Source organism: Crassostrea angulata, chromosome 3 (genome assembly GCF_025612915.1).
Source record: "Crassostrea angulata isolate pt1a10 chromosome 3, ASM2561291v2, whole genome shotgun sequence".
NCBI lineage: Eukaryota > Metazoa > Mollusca > Bivalvia > Ostreida > Ostreidae > Magallana > Magallana angulata.
In genome coordinates, this window is record NC_069113.1 from 57,092,559 (window position 1) to 57,119,284 (window position 26,726).

The 26,726-nt window shown below is 33.4% G+C and overlaps 1 protein-coding gene and 1 pseudogene across 8 annotated transcripts; one reads left to right on the forward strand and one right to left on the reverse strand.

The window, feature by feature from the left end:
• Positions 1-4,980: 4,980 nt before the first annotated feature.
• Positions 4,981-7,934, forward strand: LOC128177980 (uncharacterized; annotated as a pseudogene).
• Positions 7,935-9,897: 1,963 nt separating this feature from the next.
• Positions 9,898-26,305, reverse strand: LOC128177982 (uncharacterized). Of its 8 annotated transcripts, none has more exons than XM_052844924.1 (8): positions 26,244-26,305; positions 19,281-19,388; positions 16,720-16,785; positions 15,274-15,410; positions 13,404-13,416; positions 11,747-11,926; positions 10,912-10,974; positions 9,898-10,441 (listed from the first exon to the last, which is right to left on the reverse strand). In XM_052844924.1, the coding sequence occupies exons 1-8, from the start codon at positions 26,275-26,277 to the stop codon at positions 10,044-10,046; spliced, it is 999 nt and encodes a 332-aa protein (XP_052700884.1). In that variant the 5' UTR covers positions 26,278-26,305; the 3' UTR covers positions 9,898-10,043. The 8 variants fall into 8 exon arrangements, with proteins under 8 accessions (XP_052700884.1, XP_052700882.1, XP_052700883.1 ...); XM_052844922.1 differs by having other exon boundaries at positions 13,353-13,416; XM_052844923.1 differs by having other exon boundaries at positions 15,262-15,410.
• Positions 26,306-26,726: the final 421 nt, after the last annotated feature.

The window sequence follows — 26,726 nt, forward strand, 5'->3', positions numbered from 1 at the left end:
TTTTGTAGAGCTTATAAAGCTGAATCTAACACTGAAAGCCGTTTCAAAATCGGACGATGCATAACAGAGATATCGGGGTTTAAAAATTGATTTTTCCGGAAATTTTGATTCCGCTTCCTTGGTTTAAAAAATAGCGTAATATTCAAAGTAAAATTAACTCGTACCAAAAATAATTGTTAAGTCGTACTTGAACACATTCGGATTTTTTTTGGTTAAGTCGTTCTTGAAATCAGAAAGGTTTTTGTTAATTCGTACTTAAAATCAATCGGATTTTGTTAAGTCGTACCAGTAATAATACGATTTTTTCTCATCTTTTTATTTTAGTTACTCTTGTTATTGGTTTAAGAGCTCTGCTTCTTACAGGAACTTTCAGCTTTACTTCAAACATTAACGGAAGACCCACTCGTTGCTTTGCAACGAGCTTTGCTCTAGTTCTTATTTTTTTTTTTTTTTTTTTGTTTCCTAGACGCGAACTTTGAGGCTTCATATCTTGCTCATTTCTAAACGGTTTTTGTTCAAATTTTCAGGGCTAATGTACTTTACAAAACACTATCTTAAGCAATTCATAAAATGTAGAATTCCCTTTCCGTTAAAGAGTTATTCCCCTTTTAAATTTTTTTAGGGCCTTTTGTTTCCAGACAAAGGCTCCGAGACTATGATAGCAGGGAATGGGAATCCAACGAATTTGAATAACAGAGACATTGTAGTTGTGCACATCTGTTTATGTTTTTAGATTACGTTTTTTATTTAGGAAAAGGTAGGGGGTCAAAAAACAGGATTCAAAAAAGTGCAAAAATTTATACATGTTTTCCTTTATATCTTTTGAACGAAAAAAATTTTGTAAAGACATGTAGAATAAAAGTTGTGCAAAATAACAAGGGCTTTCATTTGACACCAATAAAAAGGGGCTGGCCCCTTAAATTAAGGGCCAATGGCCCCTAAAAAATTTTGCTTAATAACTCAAAAACGGTTAGGATTTTGATATGGCTGTCGCTGGAAAAGTTGTTTGTTGGGATCTCATGAAGGTCGTTTCAATGTTATTTTGTAAGTGGTTTGTGTAGTATGAGTGTAAAAAGCTTTACATGTTAGCATGTACCTGTTTTTATTTGACAAGTTAACGAAAGACTTTGTGCGTACAACTGGCATGAAGTTACCGCAGAAAGTATGCTGGTTTATACAGGAGGCATTAATTCATAAGAATTTTTTTTTTTAGAATACATGCTTTTTTTTAGGAGTTTAAGTCGTTGTTAAGTTCTTATAGTGCACAATCCTTAAAAACGGGAATTGGAAAACAAAACATTCTTTTTCTTTTCTAGTAAAACACAAAATATGGAATGAAAAAATATATGCATTACCTTTTTAATATAAACATCATGCATTCAAAATCTACCTTGAATCAGAACTGTGTGTGTACCATTACGTAAGCTCTCCCTCGCCCGCGGCCGAGAAAGTCGGTCACCGTGGTCGCGGCTGGACTACCTAGCGGTCAGTGGTTATCTAATACACGAGAGTTGCGTCTCTCATATATGAATTTATTTAGCCGCGAACTCAAGAATTGTTTTAGTTTTGATTACACAAAATCTTTTGTGGATTAAACGATTGGATGTCAAGTAAGAAATACATGTAGTTCATTTAATTAATAAAAGCAATGTCATTCTCTAAAGCAATAATAGACATAGATCAATTGTGGGTTTTTAGTTTAAAATAAAGAACTTCTATTTGATAGAGTAAGGTCATTATACTGCAAACTTTTCAAATCTTCCTTGGTTCTGAGCTGTGCGTTTCTGTGCGTTGTACCTTTACGTAATCTATCCTTCGCCCACGGCCGAGGAGATCAGCCACGGCTGCATTACCTAGCGGTAAGCGGTTATTTAATACACAAGATTCGCACACCGCGACTTACACTTGCATGCATATGAACGTGTTTGAGTTAATATAGCCGTATATACAAGAACTGTTTTAATTTTATGTTATAAAGGTTTGTCCTACTTGTATATATTTAATTAAATATTTGAGTGTAAATGAATATTAATGAACGATATTACTCCATATCGGAAAAATCGTTAGACATAAACTAATGGTTGGTTGGTTTATGTAAACTACTTTAAAAACTGTACAATTAATGTTTTAAATCAACACCCCCCACCCCACCCCCCTCAAATATTAAACCTTTAAATAATGATCATCCCTCGCACATGGCTGAGGAGATCCGGCGCGAGTGGTTAAGTGATCCGCGGTCGGTTCGTGTTCTTCTACATGTACCTTATGACGCGTTTATGTTTCATATTTTGCACGGACACAACTTTATTTTATTATGTTTTCAACTATTATATTGGTTTAAGATAAAGTTATTTTACTTTTACAGTTGATTAAGCATTGATTTATACGATAGCGTACAAGGTAGTTTAAAAATCAAATCAAATTATAATCAAAGTTCCATGTTACATGTTTGCGGTAGGTGCTAGCACGATAAAGGAATGCCCTGAATTGAGGCATTCGATGATTATTTTAGAAAATATTCACATGAGTTTAAACAACTTTAGATTAGATTCTATCGGTCACATATTAATCACTTCTGTAGTTTCATTGTGGAAGCGAACTCATTGCTGCCCCCCCCCCCCCCCCCCCCCACTCCTCCCGCCCCGCTGACAGGTGCTCGCGCTGGATTTTTTTTTAATTGGAGAAAAGATATCAAGATCTGTCGAAAAACATTTTTGGTGGTTTCTTCTTATGTGTAACATTTTGTTTCACTTTCCCACCCCTTTGTTTATTCGGCCAGTATGTGTTAATTCAATTGCCGCATGCGATCGAGAATCTTGTGCCGCTTCAGCGCACACAGCTAAGAACATTTATAGCCCCAGGTCAACAATTGTTATGTAATTGAGTAACAGTTGGAAGGGTGATTTTACTACATAAAATAATAAAATCATAATATAATCTATTTTAATTGAGTACCATGCGTATAGATTCCCATAATAATTAATTTTTTTATTTCCTTTCAATGTTTACATTTAATTTTGTTCAAATAATTAATAAATTTTCTATCATTTAAATTGTGTGCTTTATCAAATTCTGATTCCGATTACCTTGAATTCATTAATTTTCCATTGGCTTTTGACAAAAGAGAGACGCCTGACCATCCAATGAAAACAAATACACAGAGTTTGATTGACAGGTTCAGCCAGGTGCAGGTCTCGCCCGATGTCCGAGGTTATGTGTGCTGCTTGTACACAGCCGAATGGTCTCAGTAAGAGTTATCGATGTAAATAGATAATAAAAATACATGCTTATCAAAACATGATCGTGCAAGTTAAAGTTGATTTAGGTTTGTTCCAATAGAAATCATGTTTCGCTAACTGTATTTAATATTTTTTATGTATAGCGAATTTTAATATTGTTTCAGTACTGAAACATCGCATGAAAACGTTAAATATACATGTACTCTGTAACTAGTCGTCTTTTAATACATATACCTTTCTTTTGTTTGTTAAAAATTCGTTCAATTTTGTTAAAGTAATGTAAAACACGCGCGCCATTTTGAAACAATTAACTTGTCAGAGAGTTCCGAATGAAATCTGATGAACGTTTCAAACGGTTCTCGCACGCTTTGCTCGAAACGATTTACACGCTTTGCCCGAAACGCTAAACGGTTTACATGAAACTCTAAAAGGTTTACACGAAACGTTTCTCGCACGTTGGCCGCACGCTTTTTTGGTGTAGTAGTACGTTTTAGGGTCTGTAAATTTTGTCAGCACGCAATTCTAAACTTGCACATAGTCTTCTAAAATTTAGAAATATTTTAATATAGAAGTTATCTTTGAGAAAAGTTTACGTGTTTTGTAGGCGAGTTCAGTTTAAAAAAGAAATACAATTCCTGACATGAATCATGAGTACATACTGTTTAATGTTTATAACAATGCTTGCTACCCTTTGAAAATTTAACTCGCCATTAAACATGATCTCATTTTTTAAACAATGTTTGAAACGATTACATAAACTCTGCTCGACAAATAGTTTTCCTAAAATATTTTCTTCCTTTCTTTTTTCAAAACACGTTTTATATACAGACTTTCAATTACAACACATTTTTATAACAAAAGCAGAACTGAAAGTATAGTCATTATAATCGTAACATATATTTTCAACTCGCAGCAACAACGGAAGACCTACTCGGGGCTTTGCCACGAGCTCTGCTCTAGTTGACTATCCATTCTAAATGTCAGACATCACGTTTTGTTTTAAGTTTTAATTTGCAACAATCTCTAATCGGTATTAAATCACATTTACTTTGTTTATTATTCGCACACGTTGAATAATAATATCTTCTTTCTTGGGTATAAGTGTTCTATACTCAGATTTGTTTTGAAGGTATCCCGGCGTTTGTAGTTTGTTGTGAGTGTTGTAAGGCTCATTATGACATACTCTTTTATAACAAAGATGAAAGGTGGTGCAGCAACCATTGTAACTTTCAGTTAAGAATGTATGATTGTTGCAACAATAGCCTTTTACAAGCACCATCTTATGAGACAGACGACTTCTGTACATGTTCTGATTATTTCAACAGCATTTGCGTACATTTATAGAGCCTGTCTCCCCTACAAACCTTCATTACGAATTATCTTACTAGTACAACTACATTTACATACAAAGTGTGCGACATTTGCATGCATTTGCAAGTCACGAACTCAAGATGATTCTTGTATACGATCAATTGAATGTGAACGACTTTAAAAAAGCATTTTGGAATAAAATCAATGATTTTTCTAAAAAAAAAAAACTAAGACAAGTACCTTGTCTTTTTTATAACGCTTGGTCTTCCCTAATCAGTTATTTTTATAGCATACATACTTTTCATTACCTCTTGATTTGATATTTTCGAAGATACAAGTATTCTTGAAGAGAGCAGGACGGGATGTGTAAGTGTATAACTATATAATTGCACAAAAATACGGACGAATTATTCAAGTTTCACGAAAGACAAGTTTAAATGTGTATAGTATGATATCCAACTGTTCATTTTGCACGATATTAGACTGCATATAAACATCGACATAGGACAATACTCGTCTGGCAACTGGAATGAATTTGTGACTCGATCAGTTTGTATCTAAGATAGGTATAACGCCATTTTTATATATATTCTTTACATTGCAGTTGGTAAATGTTGCTTTCCTTTGATGAAAATCATACCTTTTTGAGAAACAGCGTAATGTTACAGGGCAAACGGGAAAACTTTGATAATACCTCTTCTACCTAGATTTAAAGGGGATGATATAAAAAGAATTTAAGCAGTTTTAAATTTTACAATCCTACTGATTTATACCATTGATATAGTTATGAAGTGCTAATTATTTGCTAAAGATATATTACAGTTCAAATTCAAGGTATATGATAAAGTTACCTGGCATTTTATAACACGATTCTGTTTTAAGAATATAGCTCTTTATTCCTTCTTTTACACTTGACACAATACAAATTTATCTATTTTTTTATTATTGTCAAATATCTTGAAAACCTATTTTCTCCTGTGCTACGCTAGTATTCTAACTTTTTCTTCTTTCATTTTCAACAGAATGGCCTTTCAGAAAATGTCTGAGTCAGTATATGTGGGATTGTGTCACGAGATAGGGACTCCTCAACAGGTTGCATCTAGGCGAAACAGAACTGATGATTGGGAGTTACTTCTGAATCAAGTATTGAAAGATGAATGCAAATTACAAATAATGTTAAGTGGAAGTCAAAAGGAAGGGTTCAGATTTCGTAGTTCAGACATAGACATTATGTACTGGCCAACTAATCTCCGAGTGATTTGGGACTTTTCTCAGATTCAGTTTGACAACATACAAAGACATGTACCGGTTATCTCTGACAGTTCTGAGAGTCCAACAGGGTTCTCTTTACTTCTGTTACCATTGGAATGTCTTGAATTTGTTTTTTGCGACATTTTTGAAATTTCATCGGGGTTTAATGTACCATTAGAAGCTTTTAAAAATGCTTTTTATTATGTAATGACAGTTTTTGTAGAACAAAATGGAAGGCTTTGCATATCAAGTAGTAAATACAGGGAGCATATGAAAAACGTATCATTTCCTGGTTCCGGAATACATGGACCATGTAGTAGTGGAACACTTGGGAGTGGGGTAGAATATGACGAAGTCTATTGTTTTTTCAGTGAGTTTTGGCCTTCCTCTGCTTCCAGTTGGAAAGACAGATGTCTTTCATGGCCCTCGCCTCATGTTGTCGATGACATTGTTAGAAGCGGATGCCATTTTGTAGCAATAGGACACAAACTAGGGAACCATGCAAAAGACGAATGGAGAATTTCTTTCACTCAAGCAGAATTCAAACTTGTGTATTCAATGAATCATACACAATTTCTGTGCTATGGATTGTTGAAAATATTCTTAAAGGAAATGATTAATAAGGGAATTAGAGATGAGGATAAATTACTGTGTTCCTACCACATGAAAACAGCCGTTTTTTGGGCAATTCAACAACACGCGCTGATTAACTGGTCTCCTCAAAATCTGCTTGGAGGTTTCTGGGTTTGTTTTAAACTTCTCATTAAATGGGTTTATGAGGGCGTCTGTCCAAATTTTTTTATTCCAGCAAACAACATGTTTCTAAGCAAAATTTTTGGTGAGACACAGCAAACATTCTTTGAGAAACTGTACGAGTTATACGAGAAGGGAGTTGGAATACTGTTAAACAGTGAATTCATACAAACATACATGATCAATGTTCTCTGTAATCCGAGACTTGGGGTCTGTCTTGATGTACAGATCGGAGAAGCTGCTTTTGATACAGAGATATTTACTGACATTGCCAGAATCGATGTAATACACTTCACAAGCATTAGGCACGTTTTCATGGTTCTGTTGCACCCGCATCTACAGAATGTGTGTTTTACACAGTCACAGTTTCAACAGGTCATGATACAGAAATTTGCAGCCACAGTCTGTCAATCATCTGCTTTTCTTTTGTTTAACACATTCCTTAACAAAGCTGTGAACAAAAAGATGTATATTGTTGATAAAATATCGATCCACCTGTTAAAACTAGCGGCCACGTTTGGTACTATGAATGGCATGGTGTACATTGCTATGTATTATTACAGGACATTAAGATACAGGGAAGCTTTGTCTATTATAGAAATGACAAAGGCCAAGTTATCACAGCCATGTTTGATGTATAAGAGACATTTAGATCTCCAGAGTTATACTGAGGCTGTAGGTGGAAAACCTTTGTCTACAAAAATGAGACAGGCGCTTTTATGGGATTTTCAACTCAGTAATCAAATATGTTATATCAGCGAACTGAAACCAGAACAGCAGCACAAAACAAGGTATCATATGCATTCTCCATTATTATATATCCCACCTGTTGTACTGTTTCATATGCTAGAGTATTTATGCTATCGACATGTTGATTACATTAAGGAAAAATAAGCTCTAGATGATCTCGAGTTCTTAGTCCATAATGATCAGGGACAGTTTGTACCTGAACAACTCAGAGACATCTCCTGGGAGATTTTGGGGATCTGTCAACAGATGGCAGGAAACCTCCAGAATGCTCGGTATTCATACCAACAGTCCCTAAAACAAGACAATTACAATCAAATAGAACACGCTACCAGACAGAGAATTCGTGAACTAACTTAATGGTTAAAATCAGGTTAACTGTCATACACTGTTGATTAGACTGTTTGTTGCTTGTTTGGAATATTTGCTAGAACTTTGTGCTATGAGAATAAATGCATTCTTAAATTATTAAAAGATATGACTTAATTTTGACAATATCAAGTTGGATACTTGAGTAGACAGACTCATCTTTTATAAACATTGTACTTTTTATAAAAAAAAATTCGACAACTCTAGGTGTTCTGTAATTATAACAACAGTATAATGTCATTTTAAGGCCGATAACAGTTCGATTACGCACGCTTTTGCGCAGTGTTTTATTTCATGGTTTTGGCGCGAAATTTGTCGAAAATAGCTCTTTTGGGGCGTGAGATTGACATTATATTGTCGAAAAAACATAAATATCTTGATGTATAAGCTAAAATTTGGGAAGGGGTCGAAAACATAAAGAGGATTCAGCAAGTCTAGCCCTCTGTCACGTTTCTTACATCGCCTAAATGTAGCTTAATGCATGTATTTCAAGAGAGTAACAATGTATTTCATATCAATTATCCCAATATTCGACGTTGTGTATATATTTATTACTTATCAATATGTATGAATGTTTTATTAACTTTATAAATATCACCATTTCTGTATATATTTATTACTTATCAATATGTCTGAATGTTTTATTAATACTATAAATGTCACCATTTCTCCCTTTGTCAAATTAAAAAATAGCCATTATGTTACAAATCTGGGAAATTGGATATAAAAAAGTAATTTTGATAAGACCCCTGGAACAAACAAGGAAGTAAAAGGTTATTTTTTTTGATAATTTGATGCCTATGGCAGAAGTTTAAAAAATGGGAAAAATGTGTAAATTGATACATTTCAAGATAAAACTAATATGGTCCTATGTTAAAAATTTATAAACTTTGAGATGACTCCCTAAACAAACGAGGTAAATGTCTGATTTTTTTTCTTAAAATTAGAATCATATCAGTAAAATTCATGTTAATGATTTAATTAAAATAATAAATGGCAGAACAAATTAGACCCGACCTCGTTATCAAAATAATAATATAAATTGCTTCCAAGCATTGGGTACATAATTTACCAATCAACAGTACATATTCGTTTCTGAATCATTTCCCCTTATATTGGTTTGTATATTATTTTTATGATCAATAATATTTGTAATATCAAATCATTTTGAATGAATTTCTTACTGAATATGTTTTTGTGTACTTAAAACTATAGCACTTTTTTATATTTGGTGCCATTTGAAGAACGTTTTGCAATGGCTATATTCAAAGAATGATGTAAAATACGGACTCCAGTGATTTGAGAAAAATAAATTCGAAATTTCGAAATTTGTCTGTGTTCATTTTACATGTACTTAATATTTTAATTAATAATAATAATAATAATAATAACTGGATACGACCTCGTTACGAGTAACGAGTAGGTCTTCCGTCCGATTTGTTTTTGTTATTTTAAATGATACCATGAAATATTGATACAATTTCATATTCAACACCCCCCCCCCCCCAAAAAAAAAAATAAAATATTGGATAAAAATCCCTAATTACGTCAAACATGGGCCTGACGATGAGTTTTTTCAAACCGATAATGTAGTGTTCAACAACTTTGATTCTATAATGCATAACAAAATATTTATCGTTTTTAAGTTATTAGTAAATTGACTTTACGAGTCTCTTGGTCCGTAACTAAAGGGGCCAGCCCCTTTTTCTTGGTTTTATTGGAAAGAACTTTTGATTATCTACCACTTTTGTTATATATTATTTAACAGAATGTCAACTGATAAAAATATACAGATCAAAACATATGACAATTTGAATGAAAATTCGTACCCAATTTTTGTGCCTAGGCGAGCTCCATTAAATGGCGCCACTGGCGTAAAACAATATAATAGTGCACAACTTCAAACTATAGACTACCTATCCTGAAAATTTCGTATTCATATCTTTAATAGTTTCTGAGATCAGCTCTGCACAAAATAGGTCGTAAAAAAGATAGAAAATCCGCCGTAACTCGGTACCGGAAGTGACGATTTCAAAATTTCAAAAAACGTCTAGAATTATGACCTCTGGCAATCATCTGTGAAAAAATGGTCAAAATCGGCTGAATAGTTTCTGAGAAATCGCGTGCACAAAATTTGTGGAAAAAAATAATAAGAAGAAACAGTACGAAAACAATAAGGTCTTCCGTTGGAAACGGAAGACCTTAATAATAAATAACTCGAGTGGATTGACAAGATTTTTTGTGTTTTAGTATTCATATAAAATTATATTTTTTAAAGTTGTTTACCCTGAAACTGCTGTAAATCTCAAAAAAATAATAGATATAAAAAAAAAGTAGTGTGAAATTAAACTGAAATAAAACAAAACCAAGAAGTTAGAAAGCATCAACAGTTAGAAGTGAAAGTGAAATGTCAGCTCGAAACGCAGGTACCCAATTCAGGAAGGCTTCAATACCAGTGAAAGAAGAGAAGACTTCAAAAGATTTCCTCAGATCAGACTTAAACTGAGGAAAACAATTACGCTGGAAAGTACTGCGATCTTGAATTGACCCTCTACGCAAAATTAGCCTGCCCAGATTTTTAATTTCCCTGCCTGGATTTTTAATCTCCCTCGTTGTCAGAAATGGAACATTATTTTCTTGCGGAATCACGACGGAGAATTTTTTCTCCAGTGCTAACTCTATGGGATTAATGGATTCCTGCACACAAGTTGGTACATATGAGGGAACTCTCTTTTCTTGTGAAAACTGGTACAAAACATTGGTTTCTTCAACTGTTGAATAAGAAATCAGTAAGTCCTAACAAAGAAGCATTTTCTTTGTATTTCCAGATTGAAATAAAATGATGTCAGATAAGAAGCTGCTTCTACATGTTACTGTAAACTCTACAAGTTTCATCAAAGAAAACACACAAACCAAGAATACATTGATTAATATAAAAAATTAAGTACCACCACCAAGAAATTCAATGTATTCTTGACTGTAAGGAAAACTGGTATTCATCTATCATTACATCCAAATCATCTCACAGTTTTAAACTTTGAATTTGAGTTCTAATGCTCATTGCATATTGGTAGATATTGTTCAATTTTTTTTTTAAAAAGAAATGATAAAACATTCAAAATTTACATGCTATTTTCGTATTAAAAAAAAGAGATGATATATAAAAACACACACCTGTTTGTACTTTTTACACTAAACAACACACAAAATGCAAGCACGATAAAACAGAGCTAGGCTTTACCCATTCTGCTCTTTCTTCCCCCTTTCTCCTTGTGTTTTCCCTTGTGGCCATGTTTTCTATGATCTATATAGTAAAGAAGAGATTTTTTAAGTTGGAGTAAGAATCAGCTTAAAGTACTATGATAGATTATGAATAGAGATATCAGAGATAAATTACCAGTACCCAAGAAGAAGGATTTAGGAATTGTAGGGATCATTAAAAATGTTGCCTTTGGTCAGATTGAATCTCAATCTTACTCTAAAGATGAGTAGATGTATGATTTAATAAATATAATGCCTGTTTTTTTAATTTTCAAAATTTATACTTGGCCATAAAATGTACTTGTAAAACAGTAAGTTGTATCAAACTCAGAAACAAAAGATCAAAATTTAGCATTGGAACCAACTAGGATATGATGATAAACATGCAACCATAAGCCTTAAATTCGGTTGAAACATAGGGGTTAATTACAATGACTATTCCAAAGTAAAGAATGTTCAATTCTTTCTAAAGAAATGAAATGCTTATTTAAGAGAATTTAATTGAGACCTCCCATGGATCAAAATCGAAGTTGTATTCTAATGCTAAAATGATTGTATCAATACATGTACTGTGGAATCATTTTTATTTATTGGGGGTCAATGTTTGTGGGTAGCCAAAATTTTCCTGGTTCATGGGAAAGTAAATTTCATTGGTAGCAGGCTTAGGATAATATTGATACATATCAAGCAAATGCCTTTGTTTGTGGGGATGAAAGGTTATCCACGAAAGAAAGGAACATTGGTCCCCCACAAACAATGATGATTCCACAGTATGTCCCAACAGCCAGATGTCAGATACAGAGAATGCCACTGACCAATCTCCTCCTCTTCCTCCATCACTGGCTCCTCCTTGGCAGTGGTTTCCTCAGTGGCATCCCCTTGTGAGGGGGGCAAGTGCTCCTCAGGTGGGGGTGGGGGTTTTTTGTGATTATCAAGAGGTTCATAATTGTTAAATGAAGTTTCAGGCACATGAGCACGAGGTCGGCTGTTTTTGGCTGAAATGTACATTTATTAAGCATGTTTCTCATTCATAACAAATTTTTTGTAATTTCAATTTTCTTTTATAAAAGTTAGCACAACATTAAGATACATAATAACAGATATGTTTTCTCCAAACTAACTGAAATAACACATAACTTAAACTTTTCACTGAATTATCAACTTGATCTATTAATTATTCATCATACTGAAAAGGGGAAACAGTAATTACATTTAATGACCAAAATGCATGCAATCAATGAAATTTATTACTTAATAAAATTTTGATACAAGTAATATGGTGCAAGTATATTTTTGGAAGCATTTTGTGCAATAAATCGTATATATGTTATAATAATGTAATATAACACTGCTTAATAGTGTGCATTAATCTAAATAATGCATAAACATTTCCATATTAATGATCTTGATTGAATACATGAAGCCTTTCAGCATGCTTTTAAAGCAAAATTGACAGCAAATCATGCAAATGAATTTATATTCTCTGAAATTATTAGTAAATGAAAAGGCCAATTCAATTCTTATATTACAGTGTAATACATGTATTAATTTAAATATCTATATGAGGTTTTGACATGTTCATGCATCTACAAAATTTCTAGAGGATCCTATAGCATTTAAAAAAATTTGTCTGAAATTCTAAAGAAGTGGAAAAAGGATTGATAGACTAATTTAAAAGGAGATGCCCAGGGTAACTAGGTGAACTTTACAGTATAGGTAAAATGGGAAGGAACTAAAACATCATCCTTTAGACCCAGCCATCAGAGGGGACAATTGTTGTTCAAATACCTGGAAGTTCCTTATATAGTTTTTACTAAGATTTACAGCAGAAATAAAGGCACAGTTACTGTGGAATCATTAGATTTCGTGGTGGCTCAATTTTCGTGGAATTCGTGGGTACCTCTCATCCACGAACTAACATCCTCCACGAATTTATAAATTAGGGTAATATAGTCATATTTCCTTTGTAGGTTTTAGAGAATACACGAAATTACGTCCCCACGAACCAATAAAATTTAAGCAATCCACGAAAATTGGCCCCCACGAAATTTAATGATTCCACAGTAAATCAAATTCACAACAAAGTATATAAACTACCCTCCAGCATCACAAAGTCATAATACATGTAATTCCTAAATGTAAAGAGATACTACATGTATTATAAAAACAGACAGGACTTCACATATTTCAATCTTCATCACCATTTAGTTTTACTATCTTGTATTTAGGTATTATTTTGATTATAACAAATCCAAATCACATGCTAACTTTTGACACCCATGCTACCCGGTACAGTAATGTGACGTACAGATACAACATTCATGCAATAGTATATGACCTTAACAAGGAGTTCCCATTGGTTTGGTGAGTAAGGGGTCATTGCCATGGTTACAGGATAGAGAGGTTAGTAAGGGAGCTTACCATGAGTATATTGTTCATCAAAAGGGTTAGGGTGCTGACGAATGGAATTACCTGATTTGTCTCCCTGTAAGAACAACAGCATCATTAATATTCATATTTATATAATCAGCCTTAAATTGAGGATATAAACCACAGAACAGAACAAAACAAAAAAATCAAATTTATTTTTCTGTCGTGCAAATTGTGTGAGGGTGTGAGCAGCATGCAATGCAACAATGTGTCATCTAATTTGTTATTTCTGAAACCAATTGTCATGCAAGCCTAGAGTGTTGTGTCCTTGGTTCTCAAGGACCTTGGATTAATAATTTGTTTTGATTACTGTACTTTAATAATGGAGGGAAAAAGTCCAAGACTCTCTGGTCTAAAATATGTTTCTAACTTAAAATTGTTACTTTCCAGACAAAAGCCATCATGGAAAGAAATGTTGAGATTTCCAAACAGTTCTGCTTTCATCAATTATCCATTATTGTAAAAAAAATATCTGATCTAGCTAGTTTAAACATTGCCAATAATCATAGTAAAAATTGAATATGTATCAGAGGCATAATCTTGGACTTCATTCCAAATGTAAGTATTCATTTTCTGAAAAAATGTCCAAAAAATGGCATCCTTGGGAACCAGGGAAAGACTATAGTCTGTAAGATTTTAATACTCTGAAATAAAAGCAGTAAATGGAGGTTTTATGCATATCTATTATGGCTTTAAAGTCTGAATTAAAATATGTCAGAATACATCTTAAATCTTATGTATTATAATAATTGTTTACCATAAACAAAATTCTGAAGCACCTATAATACAGGGGTGCTTCAAGGATCTATGCTATTCTGGGAACAACCTATCTAATACATGTACTTAAAAGATTACATATTTCTATTATATCTAGAAATACAGGTGTATAATTGTACACATGTTTATTTTCTCTATTGATAGATTCAAATTAAGCAGAATTAATTGTCCATAAAATTTTATAAATTAAAGGATAATCTTGTTGAAGAGAGTTCCTAGCATTTAAGGGATGTGAAGGACGATGGTTTAATATACACCAATTAAATGTCAACATTATAATAACAAGCAGCTAGAATTAGCGATGGTTTTAAGTTGGTAGTCTATAAATCTAGTGGGTAAGCACATGGATCGAGAGCCAGTCGTACAGCACACGGTTAGGGTCGCCGACATGCATCCTATACCTGCAGGATAAAAGTGTGGGTCAGGGAGTCCTGGATGAGAACAAGATTGGGGTTGATCTGGTCTCGCCGGATGGCCAGTTTGTGGCGGTAACACAATCTGCCTGTTACTGGGTAGGCAGGCTGCTACAACAAGGAACCAATGGACATCATCCAACAACATCACCACAAGCCACGAGGAAAGCTTACTCGGCCACGGAGCAGCCATATTACAGGGTCTTATTGATACGACACAGGTTTGTATAATGTGTGTATATATATATGTGTCCACTATTAATAACAAACACCCTCCACCGTTATTTGAGACAATGATATAATCTATCATCTATACATGTATGATATTATTGCATCACAAGTGTGAGCTAAAGATATAAAAGAAAACAAGACAAACTTCAAACTACATACAAATAAGTGAAGACACTGTGAATAAAATCAGGTGAATCTAAAAACTGTTCACATAGAACTCTGATTGTTAAAAGAAAAGTCCAGAGGAATTTATGGAATTTAATATCAAAATTTCTATCATACAAAATGTGCTCGTTGATAGCTTATTCATTTGGATCCAATAATGATATCAACTTTAAAATTTCCATGAGACAAAAGCCGGGCGATCAGAATTAAAAAACTATTTTTTATTACTTATTACTTTTTGACTGCGTCATCAAATCTCTATATGTAAGATCTAATACAACAGTAAGGTGAGGTGCAGTGCACGGTGCTCTTACATGTCTACGTGCCTGGGTGAGCACATCCTGCTGCCTCTGTTGTGCTGCGGACACCTCCAGGATGTGCCTCTGGGTGGGCTGTCTAGACATGGGGATGCTGGCCTGGTGGCTGATCTGGGACCGCACGATCTCGTCGATGGTCGGATCCGCTGTCAAAAGGAAAGCACATATCTAGTCCACTGACCTATATTTGAATTGTTTTCACATTGCAACTGATTTTTCTGACAATTTGAAAATATATGTCATATTAAATTTCGCTTTTTCTATGTTTTATGATTTTCCCCCCTTGGTGGTGTTTTTAGCACAAAAGCATTCAAATTGCTATAATATTAAAAAACATGTGTAACACATTCATTATAATTTCAAAGGTTTCAAAATTCAAACATCTTTAACATTATTTTTCAATGATATGATTATACATTTAAATAATTTAACACAGATTCATCTTGTTAAAATAATACAGCAGATTGATCTTCTGCAAACTGGTTCAAATACTGATTAGTAAGCATGTATAACTTTAAACTTCAACAAGTCTTGAGTCACAAGATTTGAATTCCTACAAGAAAAAAAAAGTTCAAAATACATGTACACATATGAACGAAACAAGATCTAGCAAACAAATGTCAGCAAAAAAAGGTTCAGGTTTTCAGAAGCAAAGATGACATGGATTTAATTCTTTGACAGATTTTTATCAAAAACTAGTTTGGTAAACAAAAAATGTTTTGATTGCAATAGAATACAAGTGCTATAATAATGAAGAGCTCATCAAAAAAGATTGGAACAGTATAAATTATACATTACGGTACATCAAGATTACAATATGCCAGCGAATCTATAAATTAGCATGCCCAAGACAGATATGTTCTGTAATGTACCTAACATAATGAGGAAGAAATTTTCAAAGCATTTTGAAAGCCAGTTTTAATGATAGTGGTCCTTTATATAAAGTAATATTTGGTGAATCCAAAAGTTCCTGGTTTGGAGAAATTTAGTCCCAAAATTGATACCAGTATTTAAAGCAGAAGTAACCATATGTACAAACAGCACCAATATGTTCTTTCATAATTTTTCACAGTAAAATTTATTTTGAAAATATTGATATCATTGCTGTGGAATCCTGGGATTACAGAGGATAAATTTGAAATTTTATTTTAAAGCCATATTTTTACTCACAAAATTGATTTTTTTAATATAAAAACCTGTTACTAATTTTCTTTTTATTCACAAAATCTCTAAACAAGTTACGAGTCCACAGTACTTGAGAGAATTTTTTATATATTGACTACATGCATGCAAACATGCATAAATAAATATACAAAAATAGTATTTGTACATGTGCTTACTTTTGTTTTCATATGCACAATAGTTCTCTACACAAAACTACACATGAACACATGGTGAAAATTGAAAGAACTATAAGCTAGTCTAATAATGAACTACATGTACAGAGGGTCTTACGGAAATTGCTTCTCCTAGATTTATGTATCCTGTCTTTCCAAACTTTAACAAAGGTATTTCCTACAACTATAAACAAGCAAGTCTTCTCCTGAATATATCAACCAAAACAAAAAACAAAAAAGCACACATAACATTTGCAAAACAGGGTAACGTTCAGGAAATGAATTGGAAAAAATTCTAATTTACAGTAAATGATTTTTTTTTTATTTCAAATAAAAACTACAAAACCAAATTCATGAATACAGAATAATTGAGAACTTGAAAAACAAAATGTGAGTGCTACCATCTTAAAACTTAAAAAATAGGTTTTGCAATGGAAATGCAGATGGAGACAAGATAAAGAATTCCCATGAAGTGATATCATAAACATGCATCAATTGTATTTTTTCAGTCTACTTAGACACTTGTGAATATTTTATGAAAACCCACTGTAGGACTGCTTTCTAATTATCTACAAAGACTCTACGAGGGAAATCTGGCCTCATATTGTTGCAAACCAGAAGGAAATTCCAACAGAAAACCAATTTCACCAGTAGTATCACCAAGAACCTTCTACTGATGCTTTTACTCCAATCTACATATTCAAGTACAACAACATCAACAGCCTAACTATTCCATATCAACCCCCAACCTTCTCTCACCTGGGACAGGTAATGGTCAAATAGGTGGACACACTGCTAACATTCATACAATACAGATGTTAATATCTATACATACATAACCATTTAGATAATTAACTGTTTAGGTTCTGTAATCTTTGCATTTTTATTATCTAATATACCATATATTACAATGAAAATTTAGATAAAAGGAATTTTAAATCGTTTCTGAAATATTAAACCTTATTACTGTATACATGGTTATTTTCGCCCCGTGTAATTTTCGCTCTTTTACACTTGCAAACGGTTTCACCCCATTTTGAATTTGTCAAGACACAGTTGTGTTTAAAAAGAAATAATTGAATACATTGATGTTCGCCCAGTCTTAAATCCGCTTGCTGACAACTAGGGCGAAAGGGACGAAAATAAAACGGGGGCGAATATTTCCCTGTATACAGTATTGTGATATACCACAGTTACATTAAAGTGAGTGCTCATGATACAGTGTCTTCATTTTTTTACTATGCCATGGTGGATTTAATTCTGAAACAGAATTCATTGCATCTGCTGGTCTCTTATATATGGTGTCTTCATGCAAAGATTTCAGCCAATATTCAATTAAATTGAAATAATAAGAAATTTCAGATTTACAGGATATTTTCATTTGGAGTGGTGTCTATTAATTAATTTTTTAACAAATTGTATGCAATAGCATAAAAAGCCCCCAAGTAAAGCACCAGCAGACAATATGATTTTGCCTTACAAGTTTTTCCTGTTACTGGAGTTGTGCATATCTAATATTCTGGCAACAGACACAATATCACATACATATATGGCGCTGCAATCTTTTTGTAGACTACTATGGGACCAATAATCATTTCTTAATTAATGAGATGATAAAATCTTGCAATTATGAAATAATTTCCAAGGTTTGATCTTTAACAATAAGTACAAATCTCAAACAGATAACTGTTAAAAAAAGTGATAAATAAATCAAATGTATAAAAATTTGTGAAATTATTGTTAAATTTGCATACAAATTTAGACTTGCTATATATAAAACAATACATGTACAAGTAAATCATGTCTCTTTTTGGTGCATTAAATTTCAATTTTAAAGTTAAATGCTGTTACAATTTTATTGCATGGTGATGTATATGAATTGTTTCCAGTTTGAGACCTGTATATTTGTATATTTGGGTGTGTGCCTGTTGCAGGTGATGCTAGTTTAATCCCCACCACAACCAGTGATACTACCTCCAGCCTGCTGGCCCCCCTTAAGCAGGAGTTGGGGGGTCACAAGGGCATCAAATGGCCCTGAATATGCCATGGAAGTCACAACACTGTCCGTCACTCTCAGATCGGGGGTATGAGTAAGGGACACCTCAGAAGCAACAACTAAAAGATTGCATAGTCACAATTGATGCTGCAGCTCTCAATTCACCAGTGATCTGAACACTAATTCTTGTGTTAAATCTACTTTTCTACTTATAACACACCAAATCTAAAATCATTCAATTTGTACAAATTACAATATTTTGCTACAAATAAAACAACAACAATACCATCACATGTAACACAAACAGTGCACAAAACGACAACACAACACGCAAAAGCTCGGTGAAAGAGGATGGGTGGGCCGAATTTGGTTGAATGGATAAGCTGTTTTGATATGATTACGGTCTTGGTATGACTAGAAGCCCATGCATTTCTTACATTCCTCACAAGTGCAAATCATGCTCTCTTTCCAATGAAATATGTATCATTTTAAAACATTCATCATTTGGGGGAAAAATAAAATGAGCAGAAATGTCCATCATTGACAAATTCTATAAAATCAAAATTGTCAAGTTTGTTTGCGTGTTATTTGTTTTTGTTTTTGTTTTTTTACTTCAGTGAAAGAGAACTGATTACAGATTTGTTGGTCTCTGTCACCTGTGAGATGAAATGGGAACAAGCTACCTGCAGGCATCCCTAACAGTTTTGCAATAATCTCATCCTGATTTTTTGGACGAAATGGTTTGAGAATTTTGGGTCGTCCTCTTATCCCATGAAGTAACCAATCTGGATCTATCATCAAAAATTGACAAAACTAGAGCAGAGCTCGTGGCAAAGCCCCGAGTAGGTCTTCCGTTGTTGCTGCGAGTTGAAAATATATGTTATATGGTGTCAAACGATTATAATGACTATACTTTCAGTTCTGCTTTTGTTATAAAAACGTGTTGTGATTGAAAGCCTGTATATAAAACGTGTTTTGAAAAAAGAAAGGAAGAAAATATTTTAGGAAAACTATTTGTCGAGCAGAGTTTATGTAATCGTTTCAAACATTCTTTAAAAAATGAGATGTTTAATGGCGAGTTAAATTTTCAAAGGGTAGCAAGCATTGTTATAAACAGTATGTACTCGTGATTCATGTCAGGAAGTGTATTTCTTTTTTTAACTAAACCCGCCTACAAAACACGTAAACTTTTCTCAAAGATAACTTCTATATTAAAATATTTCTAAATTTTTTGAAGACTATGTGCAAGTTTAGAATTGCGTGCTGACAAAATTTACAGACCCTAAAACGTACTACTACACCAAAAAAGCGTGCGGCCTACGTGCGAGAAACGTTTCGTGTAAACCTTTTAGAGTTTCATGTAAACCGTTTAGCGTTTCGGGCAAAGCGTGCGAGAACCGTGTGAAATGTTCATCAGATTTCATTCGGAACTCTCTGACAAGTTAATTGTTTCAAAATGGCGCCCGTGTTTTACATTACTTTAACAAAATTGAACGAATTTTTAACAAACAAAAGAAAGGTATATGTATTAAAAGACGACTAGTTACAGAGTACATGTATATCTAACGTTTTCATGCGATGTTTCAGTACTGAAACAATATTAAAATTCGCTATACATAAAAAATATTAAATACAGTTAGTGAAACATGATTTCTATTGGAACAAACCTAAATCAACTTTAACTTGCACGATCATGTTTTGATAGGCATGTATTTTTATTATTTATTTACATCGATAACTCCTACTGATAACTCTTACTGAGACCATTCGGCTTTGTACAAACATCACACATAACCTCGGACATCGGGTGAGACCTGCACCTGGCTGAACCTGTCAATCAAACTCTGTGTATTTGTTTTCATTGGATGGTCAGGCGTCTCTCTTTTGTCAAAAGCCAATGGAAAATTAATGACTTCAAGGTAATCGGAATCAGTATTTGATGAAGCACACAATTTAAATGATAGAACATTTATTAATTATTTGAACAAAATTAAATGTAAACATAGAGAGGAAATTAAAAAAAATTATTATTATGGGAATCTATACGCATGGTACTCAATTCAAATAGATTATATTATGATTTTATTATTTTATGTAGTAAAATCACCCTTCCAACTGTTACTCAATTACATAACAATTGATGACCTGGGGCTATAAATGTTCTGAGCTGTGTGCGCTGAAGCGACACAAGATTCTCGGTCGCATGCGGCAATTGAATTAACACAGACTGGCCGAATAAACAAAGGGGTGGGAAAGTGAAACAAAATGTTACACATATGAAGAATCCACCAAAAATGATTTTCGACTGATCTTGTTATCTTTTCTCCAATTAAAAAAAAAATCCAGCGCGAGCACCTGTCAGCGGGGCGGGAGGAAAGGGGGGGGGGCAGCAATGAGTTCGCTTCCACAATGAAACTACAGAAGTGATTAATATGTGACCGATAGAATCTAATCTAAAGTTGTTTAAACTCATGTGAATATTTCTTAAAATAATAATCGAATGCCTCAATTCAGGGCATTCCTTTAGCTATTCCTCGTGCTAGCCCCTACCGCAAACATGGAACTTTGATTATAAATTGATTTCATGTTTAAACTACCTTGTACGCTATCGTATAAATCAATGCTTAATCAACTGTACAAGTAAAATCAATTTATATTTTCGTCTTAAACCAATATAATAGTTGAAAACATAATAAAATATAGTTGTGTCCGTGCAAAATATGAAACATAAACGCGTCATAAGGTACATGTAGAAGAATACGAACCGACGGCGGATCACTTATCCACTCGCGCCGGATCTCCTCAGCCATGTGCGACGGATGATCATCATTTAAAGGTTTAATATTTGAAGGGGGGGGGGGGTGTTGATTTAAAACATTAATTGTACAGTTTTTAAAGTACTTTAATTACCTGAACAAACGAACCATTAGTTTATGTCTAACGATTTTTCCGATTTGGAGTAATATCGTTCATTAATATTCATTTACAGTCAAATATTTAATTAAATATATATACAAGTAGGACAAACTTTTATAACATAAAATTAAAACAGTTCTTGTATATACGGCTATATTAACTCAAACACGTTCATATGCATGTAAGTGTAAGTCGCGGTGTGCGAATCAACCACTTACCGCTAGGTAATGCAGCCGTGGCTGATCTCCTCGGCCGTGGACGAAGAATAGATTACGTAAAGGTACAACGCACAGAAACGCACAGCTCAGAACCAAGGAAGATTTGAAAAGTTTGCAGTATAATGACCCTACTCTATCAAATAGAAGTTATATATTTTAAACTTAAACCCCACAATTGATCTATGTCTATTATTGCTTTAGAGAATGACATTGCTTTTATTAATTAAATGAACTATTTCTTACTTGACATCCACTCGTTTAATCCACAAAAGATTTTGTGTAATCAAAACTAAAACAATTCTTGAGTTCGCGGCTAAATAAACTCATATATGAGAGACGCAACTCTCGTGTATTAGATAACCGCTGACCACTAGGTAGTCCAGCCGCGAGCATGGTAACCGATTTTCTCGGCCGCAGGCAAGGGAGAGCTTACGTAATGGTACACACACACATGCAGCTCTGATTCAAGGTAGATTTTAAATGTATGGAGTTAATAACTTAAATGTAATGCACAGAGTTTTTTAATTCCAAATTTTGTGGTTTACTAGAAAAGAAAAAGAATGTTTTGTTTTCCAATTGCCGTTTTTAATGATTGTGCACTGTAAGAACTTAACAACAATGACTTTAACTCCGAAAGGAAAAGCTTATACTCCAACAACAACAAATATTCTTATGAATTAATGCCTCCTGTATAAACCAGCATACTTTCTGCGGCAACTTTATGCCAGTTGTACGCACAAAGACTTTCGTTAACTTGTCAAATGAAAACAGGTAAATGTCAACATGTAAAGCTTTTTACACTCATACTACACAAATCACTTACAAAATAACATTGTTACGACCTTTATGAGATCCCAACAAGCAACTTTTCCAGCGACAGCCATATCAAAATCCTAACCGTTTTTGAGTTATTAAGCAAAAACTTTTAGAGGCTATTGGCCCTTAATTAAAGGGGCCAGCCCTTTTTTATTGGTGTTAAATGAAAGCCCTTGATATTCTGCACAATTTTTATTCTACATGTCTTTACAAAATATTTTTCGTTAAAAAGATATAAAGGAAAATATGTCTAAATTTTTGCACTTTTTGGAATCCTGTTTTTTGACCCCCTACCTTTTCCTAAATAAAAAACGTAATCTAAAAACAAAAACTAATGTGCACCACTACAATGTCTCTGCTATTCAAATTCGTTGGATTCCCATTCCCTGCTATCATAGTCTCGGAGCCTTTGTCTGGAAACCAAAGGCCCTAAAAAAATTTAAAAGGGGAATAACTCGTTACCGGAAAGGGAATTCTAACTTTTATGAATTGATGAAGATAGTGTTTTGTAAAGTCCATTAGCCCTGAAAATTTGAGCAAAAACCGTTCAGAAATGAGCACGATATGAAGCCTCAAATTTCGCGTCTAGGAAGAAAAAAAAAAAAAAAAAATAAGAACTAGAGCAAAGCTCGTTGCAAAGCAACGAGTGGGTCTTCCGGTAATGTCGAAAGTAAAGCTAGAAGTTCCTGTAAAAAGCAGGGCTCTTAAACCAACATAAGAAACTAAGACGAAACAAATCGAATTATTCTTGGTACGAATTAACAAAATCCGAATGATTCCAAGTACGAATTAACAAAGCTTATCGATTTCAAGAACGACTTAGCAAATACAAATCCGAATGTGTAAAAGTACGATTCAACAATTATCGAATAATTTTAGGTACCAGTTAATTTAACTCTGAACATAAAACTATTTTCTTAACCAAGAATGTGGAATCAAAATGTCCGGAAAAATCAATTTTTAAACCCCTTTTATCTGTATTGCATCGTCCGATTATAGAACGGATTTCAGTTTTGAATTATGAATAATAAGCTCTTATTTTCTGTTATTATGATTAATAACAAATTATCGCAAAAAATAAGTTATTATGAAAAGTCTTCGTAGCCCCTTTGGCCCCTTATTTGAGGGGTCACTCCTTTTTTCGTGATATCAAATGAAAGGTCTTTTAAATATAAACATATTTTGTTCTACATGTATTCACGAATTGTTGACCGTTCTAGAGATATCCGAACAATTGTGTTGTAGGGGCCGACCCTTAAACTCCTTACCAGGGCCACCAACATAAATGTTTTAGATACCATATCGTTAAGAACATTATTTTAAGCATTTTTTGTTCTATAATGCATATCAAAATATTTTTCCTTTTCTAGATATTAATGATCAAAGTTTTGGACATATGGCCCCTTGAAATCCCTAATTACGTATCATATGACATATGTATGGTACCGTATAGATAAACAGATGTACAATGAACATTTTTGGTTCTATAATTGATAACAAATTATTTTTCAGTAAAGAGTTATCATAAAAAGAATTTATAGCCCTCTTGGCCCCTTATTTGAGGGGCCAGCCCCTTTTTCTTGATATCAAATAAAAGGTCTTGTAAATAAAAACGCATTTTGTTCAACAAGTGTTCAGAAATTGTTGACCGTTCTAAAGATATCTGAACAAATGTTTTTTAGGGGCCGACCCTTAAAATCCTCACTAGGACCACCAAAAAAATTTTTTAGGGAGCATATTGTTAAGAACATTATTTTAAGCATTTTTTGTTCTATAATGCTTATCAAAATATTTCTCCTTTTCTAGACATTTAAGATCAAAATTTCGGACTTTTGGCCCCTTAAAGCCCCTAATTACGTAACATATGACTTAGACATGGTACCGTATAGATAAACAGATGTACTATGAACATTTTTGGTTCTATAATCGATAACAAATTATTTCTCAGTAAAGAGTTATTGCAAAAATACTTTAGAGCCCTTTTGGCCCCTAATTTGAGGGGCCAGCCCCTTTTTCTGAAATCAAACAAAAGATCTAGTTAATCTGAACAACTTTTGCGTTACATGTCTTAACAAAATATTTACACATTAAAAGCTAGGGCCGAAAATGTGCGAAAATTTCGTGAAAAAAATTGGTGCCAATTTTCGAGCTCGCGCGAGCTTCGCCGCCTTGCGCATTTTTCAAAATATAAAATAAATAGGATCATCTACAAACATTCATCTACTATCCCTGAAAGTTTCATATTTCTATCGCAATTAGTTTTTGAGAAGTTACGTGGACAAAATGGTCCTTAAAAAATCACTAAATCCTCAAAATCTCAAACCGGAAGTGACGTCATCGGCCAGAAATTTTATAATATCAAATTCGTTTGATGCTCAATACGTCCTGTAAATTTCATGCAAATCAGTCAAGTAGTTCACGAGAAATAGAGTTCGAAAAAAGTCAGAAAAAAAATAAAAAATAAAATAATAATAAGGAAAAGAAACAATAGAATAACAAGAGGGTCTTCCGTCGGAAACGGAAGACCCTAATAATCTTAACCAGCACAATAATAGAAAGGTCTTCCGTTGGAAACGGAAGACCTTAACAACATCAACACTGGTTTTCGCAAAAAATAGTAAAAGGTCATAAATTAAAAGCCTGCTGCCCATAAACTTCATTTTTTTAAGGGATTTTATGCTAAATAATGAATGGAATTTGTTTTCTAAAAGAAAAGCAAATTCATACCTAAAGAGAATGCTGCAGTTATTTATATACATATATAATGAGCAAAAAAAAAGGCAAGTTGTAATCAGCAAGTTAAAGTTTTAGCAGTTGGTAAATTATCTGTAGGACTTGGGAGTTGAAACATCGGCATAATTAGATTATGAGCAGCAAAGTGCATTAGTATAAATGAGAGAACAGCAAGATAAACTGCAATCAAATGAAAGAAAACGTGTTAATGGCGTATTACTTATTGACAATGATATATTTTCCATTAAAAAGCAATGGTATCTGATGGTTTATAGAAATACATGTACACATAAACAGGTATTATTAAAACTGATTGATCCAATTGTTTCCTGTAAAACCCAACCATTTTTAATGATTCATATTTCAAATTAAAATTGGTCATTAAAAAAATATGAATTTGTTTTTTGTAAAAACAATTCAGTAAAAAATGCTTTTCTTATAGACCAATATTAATCGATGCCCAACAATTCACATCAAGCAGCTTTCAACACAATATGTCAAATTATGTTTAAATATGGAGATTTCTGAAGAGTGAAAGGATCTTGGCTTTAATTTCTTCTTGAGAATGAATGCTAATCTATCTATTCCAGCTAGCCTGGAACTTACACTTCCTATTTGATATCACTGGGCCTTGTTCAAATATAGCTAATAACAAAAAACAATCAGCAATACTTTATAAATATTCATCATTTTTCTGCTACATATGAAATGTTGACTGTCAAAATAATTTCAGTAATTCAACTCTATAAATTTTACAAGTATACATATTTTGCTGAAACAAATCATGGTCAAAAGCAACATATAGAAACACATCACACTTGAAGCAAACTCTAAAAGCTGCAAGGCAATTCTAAATGTAACAAGAATAGATAAGACATCAAAAAGTAAAGCAGAAATAGGGGGTGTAACTCACACAGACACAAAAGAGTTAGTTTAAAGGGGGGATATTCTGTTCCTGTTTACCTCCGCTGTTCATGTTTTGTATTTGCTGTGCCATATATTGAGCAGCGAATGTCTGCTCATGGGGGGGGGGGGGGGCATAATCCTTCCAGATTAAAGGGAATTGTTGGAGACACCTTGTTGCCCGAGTAACGGAAATGTGGAGCTGCTGACGGAGAAAAAAGGCAGAAAAAGAACAATAACATGCTGCGTGATTACACAACGAGTCAGCCGAAGTGTGTCACTCTTCCCATTTCACCATAGAGTATACACCGAGTCAGCAAAGTACAGGTACAAATATTATCAGGTGTGCATCCAGAACTTTTAGATTGTTTATGTAAATAACTTCAAAAAATTTATTGCTCAATATTTAAATTTAAATTTAAATTTTACTTAACTTGCAATTATTAAAAAAAAAGAGTTGTCTAATTTAGAAAATGAGGAGAATTCTATAACGTGTCATTTTTGTGCAAATTACAAAAATCTATAGTGACATATCAAAGGATG

Bases quoted from the DNA above. Each gene is read 5' to 3' on its own strand.
- LOC128177982 (XM_052844921.1), bottom strand. From the start codon at position 26,277: ATGGCACAGCAAATACAAAACATGAACAGCGGAG. The intron at 13,417-15,261 runs GTAAGAGCACCG...TTGTTCTTACAG, and splicing joins TCACCCAGGCACGTAGACAT to GGAGACAAATCAGGTAATTC. The intron at 10,975-11,746 runs GTCAGTGGCATT...TTTACTATATAG, and splicing joins GGAGGAAGAGGAGGAGATTG to ATCATAGAAAACATGGCCAC.